Source organism: Panthera onca, chromosome C1 (genome assembly GCF_046562875.1).
Source record: "Panthera onca isolate mPanOnc1 chromosome C1, mPanOnc1 haplotype 2, whole genome shotgun sequence".
NCBI classification, from domain to species: domain Eukaryota; kingdom Metazoa; phylum Chordata; class Mammalia; order Carnivora; family Felidae; genus Panthera; species Panthera onca.
Genome location: NC_138346.1, coordinates 134,662,198 through 134,689,786, shown reverse-complemented (window position 1 = coordinate 134,689,786; position 27,589 = coordinate 134,662,198). Strand labels below are relative to the sequence as shown.

At 37.4% G+C, this 27,589-nt stretch overlaps 1 protein-coding gene across 2 annotated transcripts in view; it reads right to left on the bottom strand.

Moving 5' to 3' along the window:
- OLFM3 (olfactomedin 3) overlaps positions 1–27,589 on the bottom strand; it is a 193,558-nt gene that overhangs the window by 21,614 nt on the left and 144,355 nt on the right. Inside the window, exons 1-4 of one of the 2 annotated variants that reach the window (XM_060626655.3) lie at positions 22,830–23,069; positions 12,647–12,793; positions 5,508–5,663; positions 285–504 (exon numbers count right to left, since the gene is read on the bottom strand). In XM_060626655.3, the coding sequence (XP_060482638.1) occupies positions 285–504; positions 5,508–5,663; positions 12,647–12,793; positions 22,830–22,958 (652 nt within the window). In that variant the 5' untranslated portion in view covers positions 22,959–23,069. Of the gene's footprint in view, positions 1–284; positions 505–5,507; positions 5,664–12,646; positions 12,794–22,829; positions 23,070–27,589 lie in introns of those variants that run through there. The other variant, XM_078451609.2, reaches the window with a different exon arrangement.

Genomic DNA, 27,589 nt, shown 5'->3' with positions numbered 1-27,589 from the left:
TCCTCCCCTCTAGGCAAGCAATGATTGACCATCCCATATTATCATATAGCCAATAGAATTGTGTTATTTCAAGTCACCAAATGGTAACAGGGTGCTCTGAAAATTAGGCAACCTTTAAATAATACTGATTACACAGGCATGCTTAAGTCATTGAGGAATACTTACTTTACACTTAGAAAGCAGGCATCGGTTTCCCTGTAATAGGTATTCATGACTATTTGCAGAGCGTAGGAATGCAGTTTTCATTGAAACCACTTAAAAACACAACATGTTGTTGTACTCACTCAGCTTTTTCATGCAGTCGCGAAGCCTGGTCTCTAGGCTAAGCACCCTCTGGTGCAGTTCCTCATAGTCATAGGCACCGATTTCCTCTTGAATCCCAGTGAGGACGGCAGACAGATTCCGGATTTCCTCTTTAAATTGGGTGATTAACTTGGCATCTGTTTTGTACTGTTCTAGCACTGGGATCAAGGGCAGGAGTTCATCCATCTTCTCTTTCAACTCCTGCAAAAAGCAGGCAGCTGTTTTTGAGAGTCATTTAAACAGATCAAGCAGCTATGTTCTTTTTAATATGATACCTAAAGGGGATTATTAAAACAGATTTAAAATTCCTTTTTTTTTAAATTAGAAGAAAAATTTTACTGATGTATAATCAGGATGTAACGTTACATTAGTTTCAGGTATACAACATAATGATTCAATATTTGTATATCAAAGTAGATCAAAATCGTACTGATTTTTGGTTGAAATTAAGTACTGTGAAAATGTAAGTGGCTACTGTGATCATTAGTAGTAAATCCATTTATCTCAGTACTAGAACCTCTCTTTAAATGGTTAGGTGCTTTTCTATTAAATTGATCCTTATCATAATTACAAAAACTTCTTACAGTAGCATTTAATAGTTTGTGTTATTTCACTTTCTAGGAGCATTTTATAAAGCGAACAATGCAGTATTTATTTAGCAAATAAAATCAGGATTCATCTTCGTCAAATATCCTATGTCAACTCTAATTACCCAATGACTAATTATCTCTGTTATGGGGGTACTTAGAAGAAATTTTGGATCCTAGAACAACAGCTTTTCTGTAACACTTAGAATGTTTCCATTTCTGTCCTTCCAGAGTGCTCAGGTATTCCTCACGCTTCTTAATATCCATCTTACCACAGTATCATTAGGAAGGTAAGTTCAGCAAGCATAATAAATCATGAAAAGCTTCTCAAATCTCAAAGAAATGCATGTTGCTGTTTACCATTTTGAAATATTACCCACACTCTGACTCCATTTGCCTTAGCATAGATAATTTAGAGCTCTTTAAGGAAGGCAGAGTTGCTTACCCAGGGAGTGAATTAACTCTCTTAACTCTTTCAGGGACCAAAGTGCTCACAGTTTATGTAACACAGGACCTAGTCGTACAGAGTTGTTCGAAACTGCAAAGTTGATTTTCATCTGGAGAACAAGAAGCATATTTGGCAACATGGTGTCTCTCATTCCTAGCATCATGGAACTGAGCCCCACCTGCAGTTTTTACTTTCAAGTTCTAGGTGTGTCACCTTTTCTTCTTTTCCTTTAATTTGGTGGTGGTGGTCAGTGAAAATATTTCATGAGTGAGATTCAGTTGTGAGTTTTTTTTACAATGGTCTCATTTGTGGAAAGAGCTGTCACTGTGCGGATCATTTGAGAATAATCCATACGTGCTGTCAGGAACCATGTTGCACACTAACTAATTTAAGGAGCTGAAAATTGCATTTTAAAATTACATTTGGAAGATGTTATTACTATAAACACATTAAAATGGCAGGAGCTCCCATTGCTGCCCTGATTTATGGGCTTAGGTTTCTTGTGGGGAAGTTTCCACTCGTTCTGTAAGCTCAGAATTTTTTGAATTTGTATATATGCCCATTGTTGAGTGGGAGGGACAAAGTCTTAATAATGAGAAAGATTTCATAAATATCACAATGAAAAGGTGGAATTGCATAGCTTTACTCATTTTGGTGGCTCATTTTGAAATAAACTTAGTAGTTTGAGCATTCTGTGGCATCCCAAAAGAAAAACACAATTGCTTCATTATGATTTTAATAAGAGTTCTGTTGGTAGCCTTTGCTGCATATTATAGCAACAGTTACTATGAAGAGTTTAATGTTACACTGTGGGAATACTGAAAAGAGAGCAATTCAGTGTCACAGTTTTGGTGACTTTTTCTTCCCCCTGAACCAAAAAAACAAACAAAATAAAACTAGGTAATTGTATTTTTTGGATCTTTTCAAAAATTCATAATTGGATTATTGGTAACGAGTTTTGAAACCCTGGATGCTAGTCAGGGAACAGTGGAAAGTTTGACCAATATACATGTCAAATACTTAAAAGCTTAAAGGAGAATAGCATAGATCTTTACTTATTAATTTCTTCTAGAATTTCACCTTCTGCTGTGTTGTTCTTACAGTAGCAAAGGTTGTAGCTAGACTATTTTGCCCAACCGTGATCTCTTCATACAAGAATGATAGTCTCAAGTATGATACCTACAACAAGATTTCCGTCTTAAACAGTGTAGAAGAGGGTGGCTGGGTGGCTTCGTCAGTTGAGTGTCAGACACTTGATTTAAGCTCAGCTCAGGTTATGATTCCAGAGTGGTGGGATTGAGCCCCGCATTGGGCTCTGTGCTGACTGTGGAGCCTGCTTAAGATATTCTCATTCTCTCTCTCTCTCTCTCTCTCTCACTCACTCACTCACTCACTCATGCATTCTCCTTCCACATCTCTACCCCACTCATGCTCTCTCTCAAAGGAGTATAGAAGACAAAATCTCAGTATTTTTGATAAGTTGAAAATAGTTTACCAGAGGAAGATTTTCTTCAGTCTAAAAGGATTCTTTGATGTTAAAGTGACTTTTGGAATGTTCTAGTTCTTCTTCTCAAATATGGCACCTCAGGACATAGTGCCAAATCTGACTGGATATATAAATCTGACTGAGCCGTCAGGCTCAGGGAATACATAAATTCAGCAAACACACTGAGCATGTCATTACTATCGTTAAACTTCATCTGTAATCTACTCAGATGCAATACAGCACTGGCATTAGGAGGTTTACCTCTAGAGCTGGACTTTGTGGTTCTGATGCATGTTAGATATACAAGGCTGAAAAAATTACATCAGTTTCTTCATCTGAATGATGGAGATAAATATAGAACCTACTTTATAGTATTGTTGAGAGGATTAAATTAGTTACTATGTATTTAGGTTTGTCAAAACTGTTGAATATAATTCTTCAGAAAAATAATAAGATTGCTATTTGGATTTTTGCGTATAACTCAAGTATCTACTTGGATTACATGTAAAATCAAAATCATTACTTCATATGGTGCTGCCTGAAAATTAAGTTTTCTTACTGGCAGCCTGCCTGCTACTAGGCAAACTTCTAGAAAAGGCCAATTATTGCCTTGACTTTGTCTCAGCTTTGTATCTTTCTGTTTCAGTGTTCTTTCAAGAGTTCCCACAGATGCACATGTTTCATCCCGCTTCCAACCCTGCCAGGCCTGGCATCCTAAAACTGTCCCTTGGCATCGCAGAGTTCGGCACTGTCCATCTGAGCTTGAATAATTTTTACTCCGCGCCCGACACCCTGAGCACCTCTCCTTGGGTCCTTCTTCCTTTCTGGGAGTGCTCCCCCTATGCTGTCAGTGCCAGCTTACCATTTCCTGCTTTGTTGATGGCCTTGGCATTGGGCTCATGTTACCCCTCCACAGTCTACACCCTAACCCTGAACACTGAGAATCTTCTGATCTTCTGTTTTTCTCATATCCTCTGTGATTCAGGTGGTTGTTTGTTTGGTGTGTGTGTTGGGGGGGACTGGTCCAAACTGCCTTCTTAAAAATTGCCAAATTTTATAACTTTTCCCCGATGTTCTCTAAATGAAATTAAATAAAATTACTCTTTGTGCTGCTAAATAATATTTATGCTTCTATTTGCTGTCAATTTCATGTGCCTTGTTTTAGTTGTCTTTTATAGAAGAGAGATCCTTATATATCCAGCAGAGGGCCCAGCACTGCCTTGTACACAGTGCATGCTCAATAAATATTGGTTAGCATTAACTCATTTGCTCCTCAGCCTTATTTTTTGTTTTATTTTTTTATTTTTTGCTGTTTACCATTCCCCCGTAAATTCTGGACTCATCCAGTTCACTCATTCTCTCATTTCCAATTGTGTTTACATTTATCGTATCTTCTAAGTCTTGCTCTAATTCTAATTTCTTAACCTAATAGCTTTGTTTTTCAATTTAAACTTCATGATTCATCACTTGAGCCTCATCTCCTGTTAGTACCCTCAACTTTCTTACTCCTCTGTTCCTTCTGTTGTACCTCTCTGGTAAAACTTTATGTATTTATGTATGTTTATTATTTTTTGAGAGAGAGACAGACAGAGTGAGCAGGTGATGGGTAGAGAGAGAGGGAGACACAGAATCCGAAGCAGGCTGCAGGCTCCGAGCTGTCAGCACAGAACCTGAACCAGGGCTCGAACTCAGGAACCACGAGATCATGACCTGAGCCCAAGTTGGACGTTTAACTGACTGAGCCACCCAGGCACCCCTCTCTAGTATAACTTTAAAACTGATTCAGTGAAGAAACTGCTTCCTGTACATCCCTACTCAGTCTCCTGAGCACCAATGAAGACAATTACACAGCCATGAAAACATCTGCCATAACAAAATGTGCTGTGCAGAGATCCTGTTACATCCTAGCTCCCTGCCCTCACAATTCTGTGTGAAAAGCACTTCTGATGCTTAAACTCAGGCCCACTCCCTCACCATCAGCAGTGAATCTCACTCATGACAGAAGGGAGGGAAAACAAACCATTATGTTTGTAAAACCACAGGATGTCCTATAAATGATGTGCTATCCCTTTGTAGGCAGATAATTTATTTTAATAGAGATTCAAATGGTAGTATCATAGTCAGATTCTTAAAATCTATGGCACTGTCACACATAGGTATGAAAAGTCCACATAGCATGCTTAAAAACACTATTCCTCTATTTTCAGTGTTTCTGGATAATTGCCAAAAATTAAAGTCTAAGAGAAGACTTTGTATAAAATTAGGAAACAGCCCTCTTTTTTTTTGTATGATATTAATAATGGTATTGTTGCCTCTGTTAATAATTTATATTCTCTGTCTCCTCATATTAGCAGGGCATTAAGTCATCAGAAAAAAACTTTGATAAATTTAGTTATTAATTTTCCTTGAGATTTCCCCTTGTCTTAGATATTGAATGGCCTGTAAATCTATCCAGAGACTCCACCAAACTCTAGGAGGATTATGCTCTTTTTATAGCAAGACTTCTATGCATTCCTACCAGCTAATGGTCAGTTTCAGTGGAGAGATGATTGATGTCCCCAGTGAGTCTTTAACCTTGCACATATGGGCAGATGCACAGTTATTTCTAGCTGATGGCCATGCTGGCTGTCCATTGCACTCAGTGTCTGATTTGGATTGACAAGATTGCAGAAGTCAAACCTACTTGAAAATGCTTGGTCATTAGTGTCTTCCGATCATCTTCAATCTGCCGAAACTTGGCCTTCAGCCCTTTCATTTGGGTTTCCATTTTTAGAACATATTGGAAATCTCTCTGAGTTCTCAAGTTTAAGACTTCAATAGACTGGGACATGTTCTGAACCTGTTAAACAAAAACATTTGGCTATACATTATTGTCTATTTACAGGTATATGCAATCACTACTGAAGTAGCAAAAATGACAAAGAACTGTAAGTGCCAAATCCGTATTTGTATCCCCACACGATAGGTTTTCAAGACAATTCTTTATGATAAACATTTAAAAAATGCAGCAAGGGAAAATTAAACTGAGTCAAGAAATAATAATAAAATTGACATCCTAGGATTAGAGAGAAATAAATAACTTCAAATAAGAATTTAATCAGAAAAGTAAATTTGAAATACGGAATTTTCATTCTAGGACTTTGAAAGCATATGATGTCCCAAGCCATTAAATGTTAAAATAATTTGTTTCTATAAGTACTAACTCTGATTTCTTCAAGATGTGGGATGTTTAGCAACTGTGGATGATAGTGACATGTCCAACAGAATTAAAACACATTCATTCCTGTATGGTTTCTTTGACATCCTAAGTTCTCCCAACGGTGAGATTGAATTGACCGAGAAACATGGTGGCAATGCTGGGACACCTCCAAGCTTGGAGAGCGTACTGTTTAAGAGACCTGGAAAATAGCAGCTCAGTCAAATTGTTGGTAGGTAGGCAGTAAACACAGATTAAGCTGATGGTACCTTGTTAGGTTTATTGGGCCCTAGGCTATGTAGAAGTAGGAAATGGATGACCTATAAAAATGAGGAAAGAAACATGCTCTAATTTTTGTGTCAGCAAAAACCTCAAAACAAAGTGAAAACCTCTAATAGTTGGAGAGCTGTTAGATGAATTGTGGAATGGAGTATAAATACGCTATTTTAAAGGATAGGCTAGATTTTTATATCTTGGTACTCAAAGTATTGTGTACAGAGCAAGTTTGACATCACTTGGGAAACTTAAAAATATAGAATTTTGGGGCCTATGCCACAGCTACTGAGTCAGAATCTGCATTTTATCAGAATCCCCAAGTGATTCCTGTGTTTATTAAATTTTGCTCAACATGGAGAAATTTCCATGAGAAAAGTGAGAAGAGCTTGTGTGTGTGTGTGTGTGTGTGTGTGTGTGTGTGTGTGTGTAACATACACATAAAAGAAAATGGGGCGGTAGGTGATGGGTATTGAAGAGGGCATCTTTTGCGATGAGCACTGTGTGTTGTATGGAAACTAATTTGACAAAAAAATTCATATAATAAAAAAAAGAAAATGGGGCATATAAGCAAAAAATCATGGTGGAGAAAGGTATTAAAGATTAGAAGAATACATACTGGGTTGTTTTCCTTTTTTAATGTTATTTAGTTAGAGAGTGAGTGAGCAGGGAAGGCACACAGAAAGAATCTCCACACTGTTACGGTGCAGAGCCCAATGCAGGGTTAGATCTCACGAACCGTGCGATCATGACCTGCGCTGAAATCAAGAGTTGAATGCTTAACTGACTGAGTCACCCAGGCACCCCTGGGTTGTTAGTTTTCTGTGAAATGTGGGTAAGAGGAGAAGTAATAAATATTGTAGAAAGGAGTCCCTGTTAAACAGAATATATATAAATCTGCCTAGAATTATATGTTTTATTTTCATGAAATGGAAACATGAAAGCACCAAAAAAAATTGTGGTGGACTTTGAGATGAATTTTACTTTGTTTCATAGATTTTTATGCATTATTCTATTCTGTTTATTTTTAAATATGTATTATGCAATAAGTAAAAAATTTTTTTCATTGCAACAATTGTGAGTTGAAAATAAGGAAGGAATGATTTATTCAGACACAAATTTTTGTCATCAGGTATGTCACAAAGCTCAGTGGACTAGCTAGCTATGAAGAGCCCATTGTTGGTACATTCCTCAGCTTGGAACATTCCAAGAAGGCAGAGCATTCTGCTGCCGTGGCTTGCATACTTCCTCTATTTTTCTTTTTAAAGAAGGTTATCTTTTCCTGTTTTTTTTTCTGCTGTTTTGATCCATAGTCCTGCCCTTTATAAATCCTGTCTGCTCAAGACATATGATAGTCTAGCTTATATTAAAATTAATTGTGTAATATATGTTGGGTGGGAGCACAGAAGTGACTGCCCTTCTGTGAGCTCCAAAGGTTACAAGCTGCATCTTATTCATACTTTTTATTCCCAACACCCTACACAGAACCAGGCACAGAATAATTGTTCAATAAATACCTGTTGGTTAAAATTATCTTATGCTTCCAATACTTGTAATAAGTAATTAGTATTTTTTAAATTTATTTGAGAGAAAGAGCATGCACAGTGCGTGAGAGCTCATGAGTGGGGGTTGGGGTGGAGAGAGAGGGAGAATCCCACGCAGGTACCACACTCTGAGTGTAGAACCCGATGCCAGAACTCGAACTCACGATCCATGAGATCATGACCTGAGCCCAAATCAAGAGTTGGACACTTAACCAACTGAGCCACCCAGGCACCCCAGTTACTAGTATTTTAAGGAAAGTTCCTTCCTTCTGTCACTGTGACACTGTAGCAGTACGTGACTCCCAAATATTTCTTAATTTGCTATCATTCGTACTTAGAAAGCTTCATTCTTTTAAATCTTCAGTGGAGCACAAAATTACTGAGACAGCATTGAAACCTGGAGATGTAACTGCATCTTGGATAAATGTAATGCTTTCAAAATAATTTTGAACTTCATTACAGTTAAGTATGAATGAAGAAAAGCCATTTGTATTAAAGAAACCATCTACACATTTGAATATGGCATTCATCTCTGAAGCTGCCCATCACTGGCATGACTGATACTTTCCTAGGAATGCCGTGGGTTGGGCAGAGTCCATACAAGTAGAAAATGATAGGCAAGTGAAATATTCTGTATAAAATTAAAACAGCCTCTCTTATCTTGCCTCTGCCCTATTAATTTTCAACTTATTTGTGTTGGGGCAAATGCACTGAGAGAATTGTGGCCTTCTATATTGTAGAAATATGCATAATTATAAGAGCTGCATTTGGGATAATGGATAGAGATGGAGCTGTCTAATTGGAGAGGATTTGGGTCTGGGCTGTCTTTTGCTTTGTCTGATGACTATACCTAGGAATGTTTAGTTTTCCACTGTTTACAGAGACCCTCCCACCCCCAGGATCAATTTCCTGATGATACCCGATACTAGATCCCTATAGTTGCACTTGTAGAAAGGACACCCATTTGCTGTGGTTCCTCTTTGACTCTGTTTATCTCTGATGTTTTACAGTGTAGTTTTTCATATGTGTCCCTGTGCTTAGACCCTTCTCTACATCGTTCAGCAAGCTCATTGTCTCCCTTCATTAATAATTTTTTAAACTAATTATCTTGGATCTTTGTATAAATAAAATGTTTGAGGCCTCTCTGAACTTAACAAATTAACTTAAATTTTCACTCTAATTCATAATTAAGGTTGCGGTTACTCGGGGGGAAAAAAAAAGACTATGGTTCAGTATGTTTGGATAGCCTTGACGTTAACAAAACTAAATAGAAATTCTTTGCTGTAGGTCTTCACAGAACCTTTAGTATTAAACTGTGTGGTAGAAATCTTCAAGAGTGAAGTATCATGAATAGAGTTTCTTAAAATCATTTTACTAGGAGGGTGTCACTGGTATCCTATTCCAAAAATCACACTTTGGGAGATACTGTCCTAGACATGCAGGACATCTTCAACTGTACAGAGAAGCTACACAGCTAACAAACTTTTTAATTATTTAAAAAAAAAATTCATTTAATGTTTTTATTTATTTTTGAGAGAGAGAGAGAGAGAGACAGACAGACAGACACACCCAGCATGAGTGGGGGAGGGGCAGAGAGAGAGGGAGACACAGAATCCAAAGCAGGCTCCAGGCTCTGAGCTGTCAGCACAGAGCCCAGTGCGAGCCTCGAACCCGTGAACCACGAGAGCAGGACCTCAGCCAAAGTTGGATGCTTAACTGACTGAGCCACCTAGGTGCCCCAACTAACAGGCTTTTAAAAAAAATGTTAATTTGTTTTGAGAGAGAGAGAGTGAGAGCACAGAGGAGGGGCAGAGAAAGAATCCCAAGCTGACAGCACAGAGCCACACATGGGGCTTGAAATCATGAAATGTGAGATCATGACCTGAGCAGACATCGAGAGTCAGATGCTTAACCGATGGAGCCACCTGTGCCCTGCTAACAAACATTTTTTTAAATGAACAGTTGTAGTTTGGGCATATTAAGACCTGAAATATTGGGAAAACAATTGTAATTCTTTAAATATTAAGTAATGTAGATATGGTTAAAAATATTTGACAGAACATTGCTTAAATTAGTATGGGTACCACCTGTGACAGTCTGGATGACACTAGCATGGTGTTGAGAAAACACAGAACTGATCTGGTAAAGCCCCATAATACACTGGTTGAGTGACACTGGTAGGTTCTTTAACCTCAAAAAGCAGTTTCTTTTTACGTAAACTTACAAGGGCAGGTTCCTCAGCTGTGAGGATTGAATGGAGTGGATATAGATATGGGAAATACTGTTATCAATATTGTTAAAAACATTTCCTTAGGGGCACCTGGGTGGTTCAGTTGGTTAAGTGTCTGACTCGATTTCAGCTCAGGTCATGATCTCACGGTTCAGTTTGTGAGTTCAAGCCCTGCATTGGGCTCTGCGCTGACAGTGCAGAGTTGGCTTGGGATTCTCTTTCTCTCATGTGCACGCTTTCTCTCAAAATAAATAAATAAATAAATCTTTAAAAACATTTCCTTATTATGTGCCTAAATTAGTTCTTTGGTTAATGGTGAGTGGGTGGCCTAAACTCCTGCTCCGGTTTTCCATCCGGTGCCTTGGATATTTGTGAAACTATAGAGAAGTCAATAAGAAAAACTGGCTCAGTCTGAATAAGGAGTGCTTATTTCAGATGGGTTTTTTTTTTTTTTTTTTTGGGTCATTGCAGCAAATCAGTGCTACTCCCTTCTTCAGCCCACTCCAAGTAATGTACATAATTTACTATTACTATTCCCTCCTATATACTATTCCCTTTACTATTCCCTCCTATAATACTCTCAAATGGTAAATTTAATAAACATAACTTGTAGAGACCTAGATTTTGTTAATAAATTTTGTGGGGTTTTTTGTTAATTACATACAATGACTTTTTAAAGGTGTGATTTTTCTAGAATTTCTTTAAATCATTAAACACATTGCATATTAGATGGGGTGGTCGTATCAGTGATGGCTTGTGGTCAACCTCCTTGGTTGTAATTTTTTGCCTTCTTCATCCTACACTAATTCCCGGTTTTATCATAGTTCTGGAGTACATTTCACTTTGGACCTGTAGAGGGTATTATCCACCTTCTAACGCTTTATTTGAACTTTCTCAGCTGATTTCAGAAGAAATCTGTGTTGGTTTTTTTTTTTTCCCAACAGGTTCAGAAGAGATGTCTGAATCTGTATGGGGGGAGGTATGGATATGTAATGCTATATTGAAAAACAATAACAAAAATAAGGATAGAGTATCTAAGAATGTTCCTCACCATAGTTGATATAGAAAAAAGGTGCTTTTGCACAGAAAAAGAATATAGGATCAGAAAGTCTATAATTTGAGGGGAAATATTTAATAGAAAAGCAAATTTAATAGAAAAGCAAAATTGGATTTAAAAGATTAAATCTTTTTACTAATGTAATATCCCTAGTAACCAAACAATATTAAACTATATATTTGGAGTTTTTTTCATAGAAATAAAGAAAACCAAGATTGGTAAGGTATACCCAAGAAAAATCACAGTTCATTTGTCATGATTTCTAATAGCTGAGAGGCATATTAGCTAGAGTCGTTAACTTGAATGAAAATGACATTTGCTTTTGTCTGGGGGACAGATATTGAAGGAGCAAGGAAGATAGGATCTTATAAAAAGAGACATAAGAAGAGAGAATCGATAGATTGATGATAGCTCTGAGGAGAGGGGGAGGGAAAACAGGACTAATCATTTTATAAAAACAAGAAAAAAGCTTTTTAAAAATTTTAGAGCATCAATAGACTTCCAAATAATGTACATGGAGGAAATTTATTTTCATTATATGGTAGTAGAAGAAAGTTATTGTTGCTAAGCTTGAAATTGCATAAAGTAGGCATGTCTATATTAACAAATTTGATGCTTTCATTTTTCTGGCTTCTCTTAACTTTCCTTAAAAAGTTTTTATTCAATGCCATCATTGTATGAATGATCATAGAAATGATATTGCAGTGAGTGAATGGTTGAGCATGATGTTCTCTAAAAGCACATACTACCTAATTTATCTTATTATCCCTGAAGGTACTTAAAATTCCCACATGTTGCCGTCTTACCATCAGTCTGGCCACCCAGCTGTCCTACTATATTCAGAGCCCAACACACTGAAATTCTGAATGAGAATAATTGAAAGAACCATTCATTGTTTTTTTTTCCTCCTCAAACTAAACATAAATAATGTTTCATGAGCTGACTTTTATCTGTAAAAAAGAATAAATCAAGGGCATTCTGCATTTGATTGTTATGGATCGGCTTAAGTAAATTATATGGAGAGATTGCTGTTGAATGAAATTGAAGAGCTTAATGTTCAAAGGAATGACTTAGAGAATGATGATAAATACTTGAAATTATTCATTATCTGTTCAGATAGCTTGCATATTGCATTCCATTATTTTAACTTCCTTGCAAGGTTGTTAATGTGATTCAAATGCATGAGCTCAAACAGCCTAGTGTGATCCTGGGAATTGAGGATAAATTTCTGGCATAGGAATAAGACTTTTTGCCTTTTTTTCCCCTTAAGAAGAGACCAACTGGATATTAAGGCATATGATAGATATCCAGTCTTAAGAAGGTAAGACAGAAAAATAAAAAGTAATAAAAATAAACAGTAGAGCAGGAATCTTGAGGTACTCCTTTCAAGGAAGGAAAAAAAAGTTTGAGAAAGGGGGACAAAAATTGGAAGGACCTTCCTCATTATTGCCTGCTTTCCTGCATTTCCTTTTCAAGGAACGGTAGATTAAAAAAAAAAAAAAATGGAGGACAGGACACGTACCTTTTCCAGAAGTTGGCGAAGCTGCCTGCTTTTGGCATCCCTGGAACACAGGTTTTGTTCTGGAGCCACCACTGTGCAAATGCATCGTCCATCAGGGTCTTGTGCTGAACTGTACACTTGCCACCCTTCTTTGGGACTAATCTGGGTCTGAGGAAACCAATAGCAAACACACAACACAGACCCCCATTACAGGATAAAGAGAATGTGGGTTTGTAACATTTTAAACAAAGGATCCTCTTTGATAAAGTTTCTGTTTTTATTCTTTAAAAAGAAAGATTAAACAACTTCTACAACTTCTATAGGCAGCATAACTTCATTCAGTTACACCTTCCTTATCTGTCCCCAGGATAGTTTTTCTTTTCTTTAAAATATTTATTTTTGAGAGAGAGCGTGTGTGCATGAGGAAGAGAGGGAAGAGAGAGAGAGAGAGAGAGAGAGAGAGAGAGAGAGAGAGAATGAGAATATCCCAAGCAGACTCCACACTCATCACGGAGCCTGATGTAGGGCTCAGTCTCACAACGATGAGTTCATGACCTGAGCTGAAATCAAGAGTTAACCCACTGAGCTACCCAGGCACCCCCAATTTTTCTTTCAATGGGCTATATTAGTAACTATTTATTGACCCTACAACATTTCCTAATGCTTTTTGTCGTATTTGGACATGGCAGTGCAATTTAGAAGCATCTGATAACCACTTAATCACATATCACCAGTCTCTCTACATAAGATCTGTTAGCTTGTCTTTCTCAACAGTAAATAATAGTAGTGTGTGTGTGTGTATGTATGTATATATCTGTATATACAGATATATATGTGTGTATATATATATACACATATATATATGTATATACACATACATACACATTTCTGATTATTCACTTGTGATATTCTGAAGCAAAGCCCTATCCCAGGGCACTTCCCATGCATTGAAGAGCCAATTATTAATAAAGTTGGAAAAGTAGCATGTAAGAATAAAGGGTAAAATGATTAGATCAGCATGGTTTTGCAAAGGATGCAGAGTCCCAGAGAGGTTAAAGAGTATTTTGACATGGTCTGCAAAATCCATCTTCCCAAATTACTTCTGTGTACTTATCACCCTACCTCCCTAGAACTGTAGCTTAAAGTGGCCTTCCCATCTGGGAATGAGGCGGCTTAAAGTCTGCCTCCTATTTACATTTCTAGTTTTACCTCCTGTATCTTCCTATATAGGAAACTTCTTTCCAACAAATTGGTCCATGTGTGTCCTGAAAGTATGTTACCTTGATTCATTTCTTTATATGCTACTCATTTTGTTTCTCCTTATTGGAATACCTCTTTCATAAACATTCAGCTTACTAAACCCTTATGGTTTCTACCTATTCTGTGTTATTCATTAGGCATTTCATGTGTATTGTCTAGTATTGCCATTTGCCTTTTGTATGTCTTATTTCAACGCTTAGTTTATATTCATCTGCTAGACATATTAGATATTTTCTATCATATTAAGTATATTTTATCAGGTACAAAGATAAGTTTCCTCTTTTTTATCTAGTTACTTTTCAGGAAGAGTTTAAGTGTTTGAGAGAGAGAGATGGGGAGGAACAGAGAGAGAGAGAGAGGAAGAGAGAGAATTTCAAGCAGACTCTGTGCTGTCAGCTTGATGTCATGAACCATGAGATCATGACCTGAGCTGAAATCAAGAGTCAGATGCTTAACCGATTGAGCCACCCAGGTGCTGCTAAACATACACTCTCCATTGTATAAGGAGAAGTCATTGTGGATGCCATGATGTACTGCCCAGAGAGGCACTCATTCATTCCTCCAGTTGCTAAGATTATTAGTGGCTTGGCTTTCAGTTAAGTTTCTCTTTGGGGATTGCCTAGGCTGAAGAATGTTGCTTATTCAAGGTCAGGCTCTATTCCAAGGGACAACTCACATGCATTGACTTGATGATGCAGCAGTACAGTGAAGCACCCTAAGAAGCAGGAATTATTATTTCCATTTCACAGAAGAGGAAATGTGTTAACATGCTTGGGAACAGTTAGCTTGTATGAAGCCAGGCAGTATGTTCCAGAGAAGGACTGTCCAATGGAAATAAAGTAATTTTTACTTTTTTAAGCCTATTAGAAAAGTTAAAATTACTATCTTCGAAACTGTGCATTTTATACTTATGACTTCAATTTGAATTAGCCACATCTTAAATGCTCAATAGCTACATGTAGCCTCTTCATTGGACGGTGCAGCTCTAGAGTCTTGCTTTTAATTATGCTATGGCCATATCAGTATGATGCTGAACATCCAGATAACTGTTTTCAAGGGTCAATCATGGATATTGAAAAAACTACCTAACAGATGTTGTAGACAAACCATCCAGTTTGATCCAAATTTGTTTTTCCTGTGGAAATAATCAGATAAATCAATGGGCCTTTTCCTAGCTAAGCTCTGGCTTGCTTCTACAGCTGGGATCTGAAATTTGTCAGCCTTTCTCTCTGTCCTTCTATGTTTTCCAGGGATTCAGCAGATAGGTATTTCTTGTATGATCAGGAGAAGAAAGAGATGAATTTAGTTTAGAAAATAAGGTATTTCATGAATCAGGTTGGAGGTGTGAGGCTGAGGAGGGTGAGAGAAAGCCTGAGGGCTGGGAGCTGAGATGAGGCTAGGAACCAAGAGGTGAAGGGAGGCCAGCAGAGGACTGTCTTGGAAAATGCTCAGTGTACTGGGCTTGGATATTTGCCCATAGACTGGAGTGTTTTACCAGGTTAAAGCAAACCCTTTAAAGGACTAAACCAAGCTGACTTCCCTCTCCACAGATCTGCTATGGTCTGTGAGATCTTCTGTCTCTGGAGTTCACACCAGAACAGATATAATCTCCAACTTATTCTGTCCCAGGTCATTGCATACCATCCACCAACACACAGCTCTTTTTCTTTTCAAGGGCTTTGGCAATAATCACTACAGGGTGCTGATACGCCTTCCAACAACAATCATGAACAAATACTGGGGAAGCTATATGTTATAAACTCAGGAAACTCATAAAGGTGTCATAGTCCTTGTCCTTGATCTATAATGAGAAGCAGTTGGTGCCAGTGCTCTTTTTAATCTCCCTTTTCATATAATTCATGGAAGTGTCCTATGCTGCCTTTTATTTCTGAAGCATTGGATTCATGACCATTTCTTTTTCATTCTCCTACTCCTTCTAACATTTATGCCTGAATATCCAGTTAGGATAGAAATAGGTACCTAGAGTTATTATCAGAATCAGAAAGCATCTTAAAGATTATCATATTATCCTTTTCATATTAAGGAAGAAAAATGCAGAGATTACAGAATGGAGATGGGAATAGTTTAGCAGAGTAGTTTCAGTGATAAAATGAAAGGTTTAAGCTACATAACGGTATGGGATTAATATATCTAGACATGGGTCCTATAGTTTCACCTAGGTTTCACCTAACATTGGACACAAATCTCCAACATGTAAGAAAATTAAGTCTTGTTACCAGGATAAATTTAGCTTTTGGATAAAGGACTAGGGGTCACCCAATTATAATATTATCTCTTTAACAGCAGTGCAAACACTGATTATTAAACCTGGCAGCATTAATATTGGTGTTCACTTGCCAAGTGTTTGGCTAACTAGTGAGGAGCTTATCATGACAGGGCAAGGTGTCAGTTGCTTTCTGGAATGAGGGAAACAGGAAAGGTGAAGAGGGTTTGATGTTCATTTAGCATTCTCCCTGAAGTGTCAGCTTAATAAAAGTGGACTCCAGCCTTGTTTGTACTTCCAATTGTCTTCTTGTAAGAATCAGTGAAAAGAGCCCTGACCTTATCTACTACAGAGTTAGTTTGAATGATCCCAACTATAACAAGTTACCTCTTTGGCAAGACAAAGGTAACTCAAAAGAGAAAAAAGCTAATATAAAAGATGAGTGCCTGACAGTCCTATGGGTTTTGATAGAGACCTCTGTGTCAGGGTCAGTGATAAATAAAGGAAGTTTTATGAGTATCTCTGGTGCTCTCTTTTAGGGCATCCATACTGGCATTGAAAAGAGGCTCAAAATAAAACCAACCAAGACCTCAGGTGGAAGGAAATATTTGGACAGCTTTTGGATACCAATGGAAAAAGACCTCCCATTTTAACTTGTAATAGCAATTATTCCAGTGTCTGTAAAACTCCCGTAATAGTAATAGCAAACATTTATGGAGCTCAAACCATTACTTGGAAGTTTGCATGTACTGTTGCCTTTGAATATTACAACTTTATGGATGAGGTTATGTTATACTGCCCATTTTAGAGTTGAGGAAACCGAGACAGTAAGGAACTTGTTCAAGGTCATGCAGGGGATAATCAGAGCTGGGATTTGTACTTCGATGTCAGAGACTGAAAGTTTAACCACCACCCTGCCCACCAGTGGTCTGAAATTACCTTTTATAAATGATAAAGATAACCCTGGAAGCATTTTCTGAACTGCTATGAAGACCAGTACTTGGACCTGGAGGGTGCATGTGGTTTATTGCTATCCAAAGCATTGCTAATCACAGTGGTTACTGATGCAGCTCTCTTTGAACCTTTTGTGTTAATTAGAAGAACTAAATGAACTATTTAGCAGTTTTTAATATTGCAGAACTCATGAAATATTTAAGAATGTTCTAAATAGGAGAATTAAAATGATAATTTTAACAATTGGATTTCAAGTCTGGATTCTTTGCTTATAATTTAATTACCAAGCCATGCTTTATAAATATAAAGCTACTGGGTGAGAGTTCTCCCAAAACTCCTGGGTCTTTGTAGCAGAAAAGAAAGATCCTAAGGACTGAGGTAAATGTACAAATAAATACAAACATCTTGCATTTCAACTTGTTTTTATGTTTTTAAAATCCTTCCCTTTGTATTAGTCTCACTTTTTTTTTTTTCAATCAACTACTCTTAGATATACACACTATCTTATGAGGAAGCTGAAACTCAACATAAGCAATTTTTTTCAAGTCCTCCATTTAGTAAATGTCATGTATAGGACTCAAACCAGTTTTCTTCCACTTTCAGCCCAGAGCTCTTTACTCTCATCCTGTACAGATGAATGAGTCAGATAGTCTATGTCCATTTACCAATAGCCAGAAAATTTGCTTTGGAGGAAATGCACCCCGGCAGGTGAAGGGCATTATCTAAACAGTATGGAAATAAGTAGCAATTAGCACCTGGAGGAATTGTTAGCAGTAACAGCTCAGCAAAACCCAACTGGATATTCCTGTGGCGGACGCTGCAATCATTTCTTAGGGTCCAGGTGGAGAGGCAGGCAAGGGACAGAATTCTGATCCTTTTAAGAGAACCAAATCAGCTAGTGGAACATTGCTAGTCTTATGTTTTATCTTGAGTTTCTAGACATTTCATAAAAGTACAGACTGAGGCAAAAAAAAAAAAAAAAAAAAGAATAAGGAATCTACTTATTGAGAGTGGTGTGTAAGGTAAGGAAAATAAAGCAGCAAAAAAATCCATTTGTTAGACGCTATTCAATTTAGAGTGGAGATGCCTAAGTGATGAAACCCCTTATAAATTTTTGTCTGAGGATAGGTTTGGTCTCTGAGTGAAATGTGGCTTAGCATGCTAATGGCTTTCGTTGTGAAGAGAGGAGAAATGTGAGGAAAGGAATGAGAGATGTTGACAGACCACGCTGAAAGAAGCTGTGCTCTGGAGGATGTGTTAATAAAGATGTCACTGCATAGCAGCAGTTTTCTTCCTATTTCTCATATGAGACTAGTTGGAACTGAAATCAGAAATGCAGATTCTTCTGTAGGAGAGTCGTGATTTTCACCTCTTTAAAAGCTGTCTTTATAACAAGAAGTATAACAAAACAGAATAAAAAATGGGAAGACTCCTCCCTGAACCCTTGGAAAACCACTAATGGTCTGGTAATCCTGGAGAGCAAGCTGGTTAAGAGGTGGTGACCAGTGAAAGGTCACTCAGCATGCTGCCCCTCCTTCTGGGGCTTGTCCTAGAGGCTGTCCCCAGGGCTGTGCCCAGTTTTCTTTGGTGCAGGACTACCTGAGTTCAGTTCATGGCTCCACCACTCAAACTTCCCGTGCTTCAGCGTCCCTTAGGGAAATGAAGATAGGTTTTATTACTATCTGGTGGGGCTGTTATAAAGATTAAATGCGTTAATACTTGTAAATCACTTGAAATAGTGCCTGGCCCATTGGCAAAACCAAGTCTTAGCTAACATTATTTGTCTGCATGACTGGTCTATTTTCAGGCAAACTTCAATCTGAAACAGTATCAGTGCTCCCCAATAAAGTGGTATTTTCTTAAAAATAAATGCATATTCTTCACTCAAAGAAACCTCAAGCCTCTAAGAAAAGTAACCATTAAAGCAACAACAACAAAAACTCGACAAACAAAAAACAAAGATAAAAGTTTAGGTTGGTTGGACACCTCATGTTCTGGAATAAAGAGACTTCGAGCTGGGAAAGACTCAGAGGTTGTATCTGGTCCTGTGTCTTTCCACTCTCATGCTTCTGTCTGTTACCGTAGTTCCATTCGAGCTCTGCATGGTAAGAATTTTGCTGCTCTCTAGGCAGCCCCTTCTACTGGGGGAAACCCGAGGGGCTTGACCTAAATGTCTATCTTTGTAATTTTCCCCTCTTGGCCCTATTTGTGCTTTAAGTACTTAAACAAGAATAAATCTACTCAGTAAATAAGCCCATGTCACAGTTCTTGTCCAAAAAGGCAATTATCTCTTTCTCTGTGGCTCTCAAGATTTGCAGTTCTGTTCTCTCATCCATCTCCCACTCTTTAATTTGTTTAGTTGTCCTTTCACAAAAGGGATATTGCCTAAGGATTTGAGGAAGAAAAGCAGTCTGTAAAATACAGAAGTCTGGTGTCTTCAGACTGAAAAAGGACAGTGAGCTGAGAATAAGATATTTAGAAAAGTATAGGGAGTTTGCATCAGGGTATTCTACTCATTTTAAAGAACTTAAAACTGACTAACTCATTAAAGTGGTTATTTATGAAGAAAAGTCAGCTGGATGTTTGAAACTGTGGCAAAACAAATCACTTCTGCCCACAGGTTCCCTTTGAGGCCTCTTGTCACCACAGGAGCACAGCTGACTGGGGACAGCTGGTGTCTGCTGAATGTCCTCTGCTGGCCTAATTGCTCTTTTCCAGGTTCTTCGTGGTGTGGAGTCCACAGCAGTGGGGGGGAGGTGGATTTCTCAGAAGCTCGGCCTCAAGGGCCAGTTCTCTGCATCAGAGAGAAGTGCCAGAGGGAGCCTGAGCTTTCTCACCTCTGCAGACACCAGCTTCTCCAAAGGCTGATGGGCCCAGTGATAAATTGGAAGGAAAAAAGAAAGGAAAGAAGAAAGCAAACGGGGCTACAGAGGAGAATAAAGAAATGTTTCAAGATTCTAACAAAAACAAGAGGGAGCATATTCCTTTAATAAGGAGCTGTATTTAACTACTTATTAACAAAAACATCCTGGAAATTTAAAAACCTCTGAGCTTTTGAGACCATCAAATGGACACTATTTCAGAGACACTTGCTATAAACAGATTTAATTGCATTTAATTATTAAAACCCACTTTTTTTTTCCAGCTTTTTTGAAACTACCCTTCTAAAGATTTGATATTTGTGTAAATCTCTACTTTTTACCATCTCCACATCCCATAAGCACCCACAAAACAAATTTTAAGACATCTTTTTTTTTTATGTTTACACAATTGCAGGCTCATCCCATTCAGACTGTATAAAGTGAGAACATAGATCAAGAATGTTGAAAGGTGCAGGACATCCTAACCAAACCTACGATGAAGGGTACGGTTAACCATTCTGTCTAAGGGAGGTGGAGTCCAGGATTATGGGAAACCACCTGAGCAGAGCAGAAAGAGCCTACTGTGACACCAGGGCCAGGAGGGGCAGGGACTCATGAAGAAGGAGACCATTTCTCTGAACAGGACTGTGGCCAGGTGACTTGCGTCCACCCATGCCTCTGTCATTCACCAGCTGGGGGAAATCTGTTCAGTCCCACATTTTGGGTCATTCTTCCTACTTGCGGCATGAGGCTGTTGGATTAGCTCATTTATACTTCCAGTTCAGCTTTTGAGTGCTATAAGATTTCTCTGGAGGAATCTCATCTAGGGCAAGGGATTGATTGTGTGGGGAAGGAGCCGATGGTAGAAGCCCAATAAATGCCTCCCCCCATCCTTTATTATTTGACCCATGACCTGCTTTACAAATTGGATTTCCACTTCAGGTTTGCTCAACAAATACTTGTTCAGCATATATTACATTTAATTCTGGGGGGAAAAAAGACACTGCTGCCAAAAATAATGTGATGATAACTGGCCTGGATGGTTTCAGAAATCCTTTCCAGCATTAACATTTTATGATCTTAATCTAGGAAATACAGATTCATTCATTTTTCACCATGGGAATTGTAAGGTATGAGCAATTATCTTCAATAATTAAGGTAAGGAAATGTCATAGACCATTGTTCTATAAAGTATGCTACTGCTATAAAGCATTTAAAAAAAGTTTGCAAGCTGGTTTCTTATTTTTAGTGAAGAGTATAAACTTTCTTGATTTTTTTTTTCTTTTTTTGGCACTCAAAGGAAAATTTGGTTGTATCAGAACCAGACTATAGCAATGCTTTACATTTTTCAAACAACAGATTACTAATCAGGGAGTAAAGAAACTGAATTACTGTAACCTTACATGATAACTAGAAGTCCTAAAAGAATCATGCATATTGTTAGAAATTTGATTCTCCCCCATTAACAACAATAGGAAATAACAAAACCAGTGTCCATTATACACAAAAAAATATACATATCAGAACCAAGGTACCAAGTTTGGAATATGACTCATTTATGAATTTCTTACATTCATTTTCTGAAAGAATTAATTCAACTAAGGTGCTGAGAACTGTAAGGTTCTTGAACATTGAGAAAATTGGGCACAGTATATATTATATAATGTAAATTGATTTTATAATTGTTTATTGATGACCTATCATGCTTTCTTTGTAACTAGAAATCTTTTTACATTCCTCCTGCCATACATACATCATACAGGTAAGGAGGGGAAACTCAACCATAGAGGTGCTGAGGTGACATAAGTGACCTAAGGGAGGTAAACATAAAAGTGGGTCAAAGTGTGCCTCATATGTGCTCTGCTGGTACCCTAAGCACTGGGTGAATCTAGTAAATTATATAATTAATTTGATTTGACTCTTCTCAGTTAATTGCACATTGGTAGATTAGTTATTAGTAATAATTGCAAATAACTCTTGAAAATGTAGGGTTACCATTATTTTAGTATCTGAGTTTTTAGTACTGACTAATAATCCAGTAGTAAAAATAGATAAAAATAAAAAGAGAAAGAGCTCCAAATACTATTTTCTGCATCCTTTATTTGATAGCAGGGAAATTTTTTTCCAAGGATATTCCTTCTGTTTGAATTTGTAACTTCCGTCTGAAAAACCTTTTGTTGGAAAGGTTTTAGAGTATTGCTAAGTAAACCATGGTTCAAATTACCAGAAAAGACTTTGTTATATTGTGGGAAGGGTTAAAAAGACATTAATTTTAGGTAAACAAAGACTATAGGAGCTAGACTTATGATAGGAGGTCTTTATAAAAAAAAAATAAAGGGAGATGATCTTATCAAGTGAGTTATATATTGCTTGTGTTTCTTAGCTCTCTTAAAGTCTTTTTGGCAGGCTTTAAATTGCTGAGGTTTTTTATTCGTGTTTAAAAGAAGTTGATTTCTCAGACTAAAGGCATTGCAAACAGTCACAAGAATTGAATTCCAAGGAAAGAGACTGCTATAGTAAAATTAGATTAGATAGAATGTATTCTATTAGGGGAATTTTACAGACATTAAAAGAAGTAAAATAATAAAAAACAAAACATATTTCTTAAAGAATCCTTCCAAACTTCAGATTAATATAGTTAAATTAAAGCTTATCATTCTTGAGAATTTAATGAGTCTAATATTTCCTTTCACAGCTAATTTCTCAGTCCATTTATTTTTTTGGTGTAACTTTAAAGTGTTCACAAAGAAATATCCATGACTAAAGTTAGCACATAAATATTGTATCATTGAAGCTGCCCTGTAAATAGAGAAGCATAATCTCAGCCTTTGCAGTTTACAGAATCAAGCCCACTGATTTAATGCACTTACTTCCCAAGATGGCCAAACCCACTGGAGTGACTTACTAAGGTATCTGGCGTCGACATCCTCGTGGTGTTCAGTCCTACCAAGGATGGGAGAGTTTGGGACATCCAGTTTGAGATCATTGCCATGGTACTAAGCACAGCGCCAAGCTTCAGCAGTGGAGGACTCATTGCTGTGGAGCTAATGAGTTTTCATAGTGACTGATTAAGATCCCGGTGCTGGGCTGGCAGCAGGAGGCGTGACTGCAGCACGCCTCATCTACAGCATGAAAAGAGATCAACTTTCCCAGCTCTAATCAGTAGGGAAAGCTCACAGAACCTCTTTCCCCCACCCTCGTGGGAAGTGCCCTGCGCTTCCTTTTCCTTTCTTTCCGGGCACTTTGCTGGTTCATCAAATGAAATATTGTTGGTAGGGCTTGGTTGGTAATTATCAGAGCAAAGGTTGGAGGGAGAGGGAAACTTGAGCTCTTCCTGCTCCACTGTAGGCAGTTACCATCAACAGAGTCTGTTTCCTCTGGGGTTTTTGTGAGTATAATCAGCTGCTCTTTATCCTTCATAAAAAATACACCTTTAGATGGAGGTCTGCCAAAGTGCACATTTCAAATATCAAACTTGGTATCTACAGATTTCTCCCAGCATAGACAGAGTACTTTTAGGCAGAGCATGAAAACAAAGTCTGCAATTTCCAAGATGATCAGTTATTGAGAGTAAGAGGTTTTGTTTTTTTTGGTTTTTTTTTGGTTTTGTTTTTAGCAGTAACCTAAAATTAGCTTTGTTGCCTCTTAATTAAAAAAAAAAAGTCAAAGATTAATAGCTACTGCCTATAGAGAACATTACCCTAGGCAGCTTACTTGTGAATAGACAGAAAATGCAGACTTAGAGGAAATTAGACTTAGGGATGCAGACTTAGGGAAATTTCATATGTTCCCAGTTTTGCTTTTAAGAATGAGTGCTTCCTAGTTGCTCAGACACAGGACAAACCCAGTTAACTCTATTTTTACCTTATGAGGAATGAAAGACAGATACCAGAAGTCTGTGTCATGAGAGAACATGTGACTTATTAAAAAAGATCACCGAGCATGGATTCAGAGTCTGCGGGTCTAGTCCTATTCTCCTCTGGTTAGTTGAGTGACTGGCCAGTGACTTAGATTCTTTGGCTTACAGTTTTTGAGTTTGGACTCCGTGCTCTCCAAGGCCCATTCCAGCTTTAAAATTCAATGATCTGTTTATTAGAGTTCCATTGGCAAATGTGTATATTAAATTTGGGCCTTAGGGGTAGTTTTATTATTATTATTATTATTTTACAAATACTACGAATTGCCCATATATAAATCTCAGGTCCTGAATGGAATAAATCAGAGGCCTTTGTCTTGTATGTGTTTTAAAATAAAAAATGTAGAGAGAGGCATGAAGGGAAAAATGAATGAAAATTAAATGAAAAGGAACCTGTTATAAGAAGGAAACATATTATTTTGATTCCTTAGGAGAATTCTGGAATTGTTTGTAGCTGGAATTCTCAGCCAAAGATATATATTTTTCATAAGCAGTTTTGGCAGGAGAAATAAAGAAAATGTCTAATAAAATTGAAAGAGATACATATTTACACAGATGTGTATGCCCTTTATTCTCAAAAAGAGCTTTAAACTAAGATGAATACTGAGACACTTTTCAAATCTTCCTTGCTTCTATTACTAGGAATCTAGGCTCTTTTTTTTCCTTCAAAATATATCCAAATGATATTAGTTGACTCATATTTTTTTAACCACAGGCCTAGAAAACCAAATATTAGTTACTTGTGTTGTTCAAAAATCCTATCATATGAGAAATCAACAAGGATAAAAGTAAATTAGTTTATATATTACACTAAGCCTTGAATAGGGTATTCATACAGAGGACTGAAATTTTACATTAGTATTAGAATGTGGCAATAACAAAAAGCAAAGTGGACTTACAAATGTAATTATTAGAAAAATACACCTGGAACCCTACCTGATTTAGGAGAGGAAGTGTCTTTTCAAGAGCTTAATTTCCAAAATTGAAAACTAATACATGCGATTGCTGGGTAACTTAAGATGCAACATAGCAGATGATAATTACAGTTATTAATGAACTATGAGTCAACAAAATAATAGCATCTTTAGAAGAATATAGGATTGAATATTGGGGGAACCAGTGCTCTTATTTGCAAATTTTTAAGAAAGGAAGAGGGGCACCTGGGTAGCTCAATTGGTTAAGCATTTGACTCTTGATTGCTGCTCAGGTCATGATCTCACAGTTCATGAGATTGTGCCCTGTGTCGGGCGCTGACAGAGTGGAGCCTGCTCGAGACTCTCTCTCTCCCTCTCTCTCTGGTTCTTCCCTGTTTGCACACCAGTGCATGCGTGCGCTCTCTCTCAAACATTTTTTTTCAAAAAGGAATAAAGAAAACACAAAACAAATGGAATGCTTCTTGTAATTCCCCATAGATGCAAGTAATTAAGGAATGGAAACAGAACAATAGTGAAAATTTATGATTCAATGGTGTTTATCGACAACATCAAATCTATAATGTGTTGTTTTTAGAACAGGTTTAAATGGCACACATTGAAATAAAAATGCTTAAGTTACAGTGATTATTAGTTGTGGGAAATAAAAATAGCTACTCTTTGTAAAGAACTAAATAGTTTGCTATGCTCTCATAATCTAGTCAAGTGATTATCATTATAATTTCCATTTTGGAAGTTGAGTTCTAGTTTGCAGATGGGGGAAATGATTTTTCCATGTCACAACCTATTTTAAGGGAAAGAGACTCCACAGTTACAGAAGTTCCATAAGAATAGTGTGAAAGGGGTGATGGAACAAGTAGCAAGAGTGAGTCTGGAAATGTTAGCAGTGACCAGCTCCCAGACCTTCAGGGTCGTCCAAAGATGTTTGTGAGTTATCTTCTCTGTACTTCAAGAATTTTAAGCAAAGCAGTGAAGTCATTAGTCATTGAGATTTCCATCTCAAATTATTATTGCTTTGACATTTTTATGATGCACGATAGACAAATGGGTGTTGCAGGAACAGCAAAGCATATCAGAGACAGGAAGGTCACTTAGGGGCATATTCTCATATTTTAGGCAAGAGGATGAGGTCCTGGAATAAGAAATTTAGTGGAGTTCAAAAGGATGGATTTTGTAAAGATTCAAGGTAGAATTGACACCACTTAGAGATTGATTAGATGGAAGAGGGAGAGGAATTTACCTGGAGGAATTTCATTCAGAATTGGGGTTTAGGCGGTGAATACTCTTCAGCAGGATAAGAAATACAAGTAGGGGTGCCTGGGCGGCTCAGTCTGTTAAGCGTCCTTGGCTCAGGTCATGATCTCAAGGTTTGTGAGTTTGAGCCTCATGTCGGGCTCTGTGCTGACAGCTCAGAGCCTGGAGCCTGCTTCAGATCCTGTGTCACCCTTTCTCTCTGTCCCTCCTGCGCTTGTGCTCTCTCTCTGTCTCTCAAATAAATGTAAAAAAGAAATACAGCAGAAGTATGACTTGGGGAGAAGATAGAGTTCATTGTCACATACTGGATATGAGTTGCCTATGGTAGAGAGAATCCCTGGTTGGTAATATACCTACACATGGAGTTCAGAAAAGAGTTAATTTCACTAGACCACAAGGGCCTAGTAAAAATAACGTGTCCTACGTAGATGATAAAAATGGTTAATTTAGGAACACGTTGTCCTAAACTACCAACAATTTTATTTAGACATTTAGATAATGTCTAGATTTAATTACCTATATATGATATCCTATATACTTTTCTTGAAAAGTAATAAAAAAAAGTTCTGTCACTAGTAAATGGTGAAGATATTTCTAAATGTAGTAACCTAACAGAAAATGTGACCTGACTACACACCTACTTTCCTTTCAGAGTTTCAGTGCAGGTCAATAATGATAAAACCTACAACAGTGCATTACTGCTCATGGACTGCTGCTAAATATTGATTAATATATTTATTCATTAGATTTTTTATGTTACCCTGTCTTTTTATTACCTAGAGGATATTTCATGATAAACTTATATAATAATTAAAAAGCAAATATTGACCAAGGAAGATTTATAGGTAAGCTTAAATAATATTGGCATATTCTGTCATTAGAATTTTTTTCCTTGATTTGGAGCACAAATGTTTAACAGTGCTTTAATGCTCAACACGCTTTCTACTTTGGGGGCTATTTGGTGGTTGTGTGTGGGTTTTTGGGGAACCCAGCTTAGGCAGACCTGAGAAAGTAAACACGTGAAAAGACCCGATGGCCACATAAAACATGATAGAAAACCAAAAAGTTTGACTTTAGGCAAAATGAGAAAGTGGCTGATATTACATGTTTAACAGTAGAAACTTTAAGAAACAATAGACTACTTGTACTTTATTTTTGTAGTTTAAAATATTTAAACTTTGTGGATGGTTTAAGAGAGGAAAATGACATATTAGATGCAGTTGTAAAGATACAGTAGTGAGTAGAGAAATTGATGAAGGAGGAGGAGGAAGGGGAAAAGAGAAGGGAAATGGCAGGGGGAGGTGAGGGAGGGGAAGAGAGTAACAATTGAGTAGAATACTGAAAGATGCATTGGTTGGTTAAAAGAACACTTAAACCAAAGTGACCTCTGGAAAAAACAAAATGGATTCCTGTTAGCAACCTAAGTAGGAAAAGTAGGAAGAGTGGCATAAAATTGAGGAAAATAGAGTGCTTGTGTTGAAATCACTTTGGTGATGCTATATGCCCCAGATGTCATGGTATGTAAGTGTTTAGGTAAGTAAACAGTTTCATTTATGAGTCTAC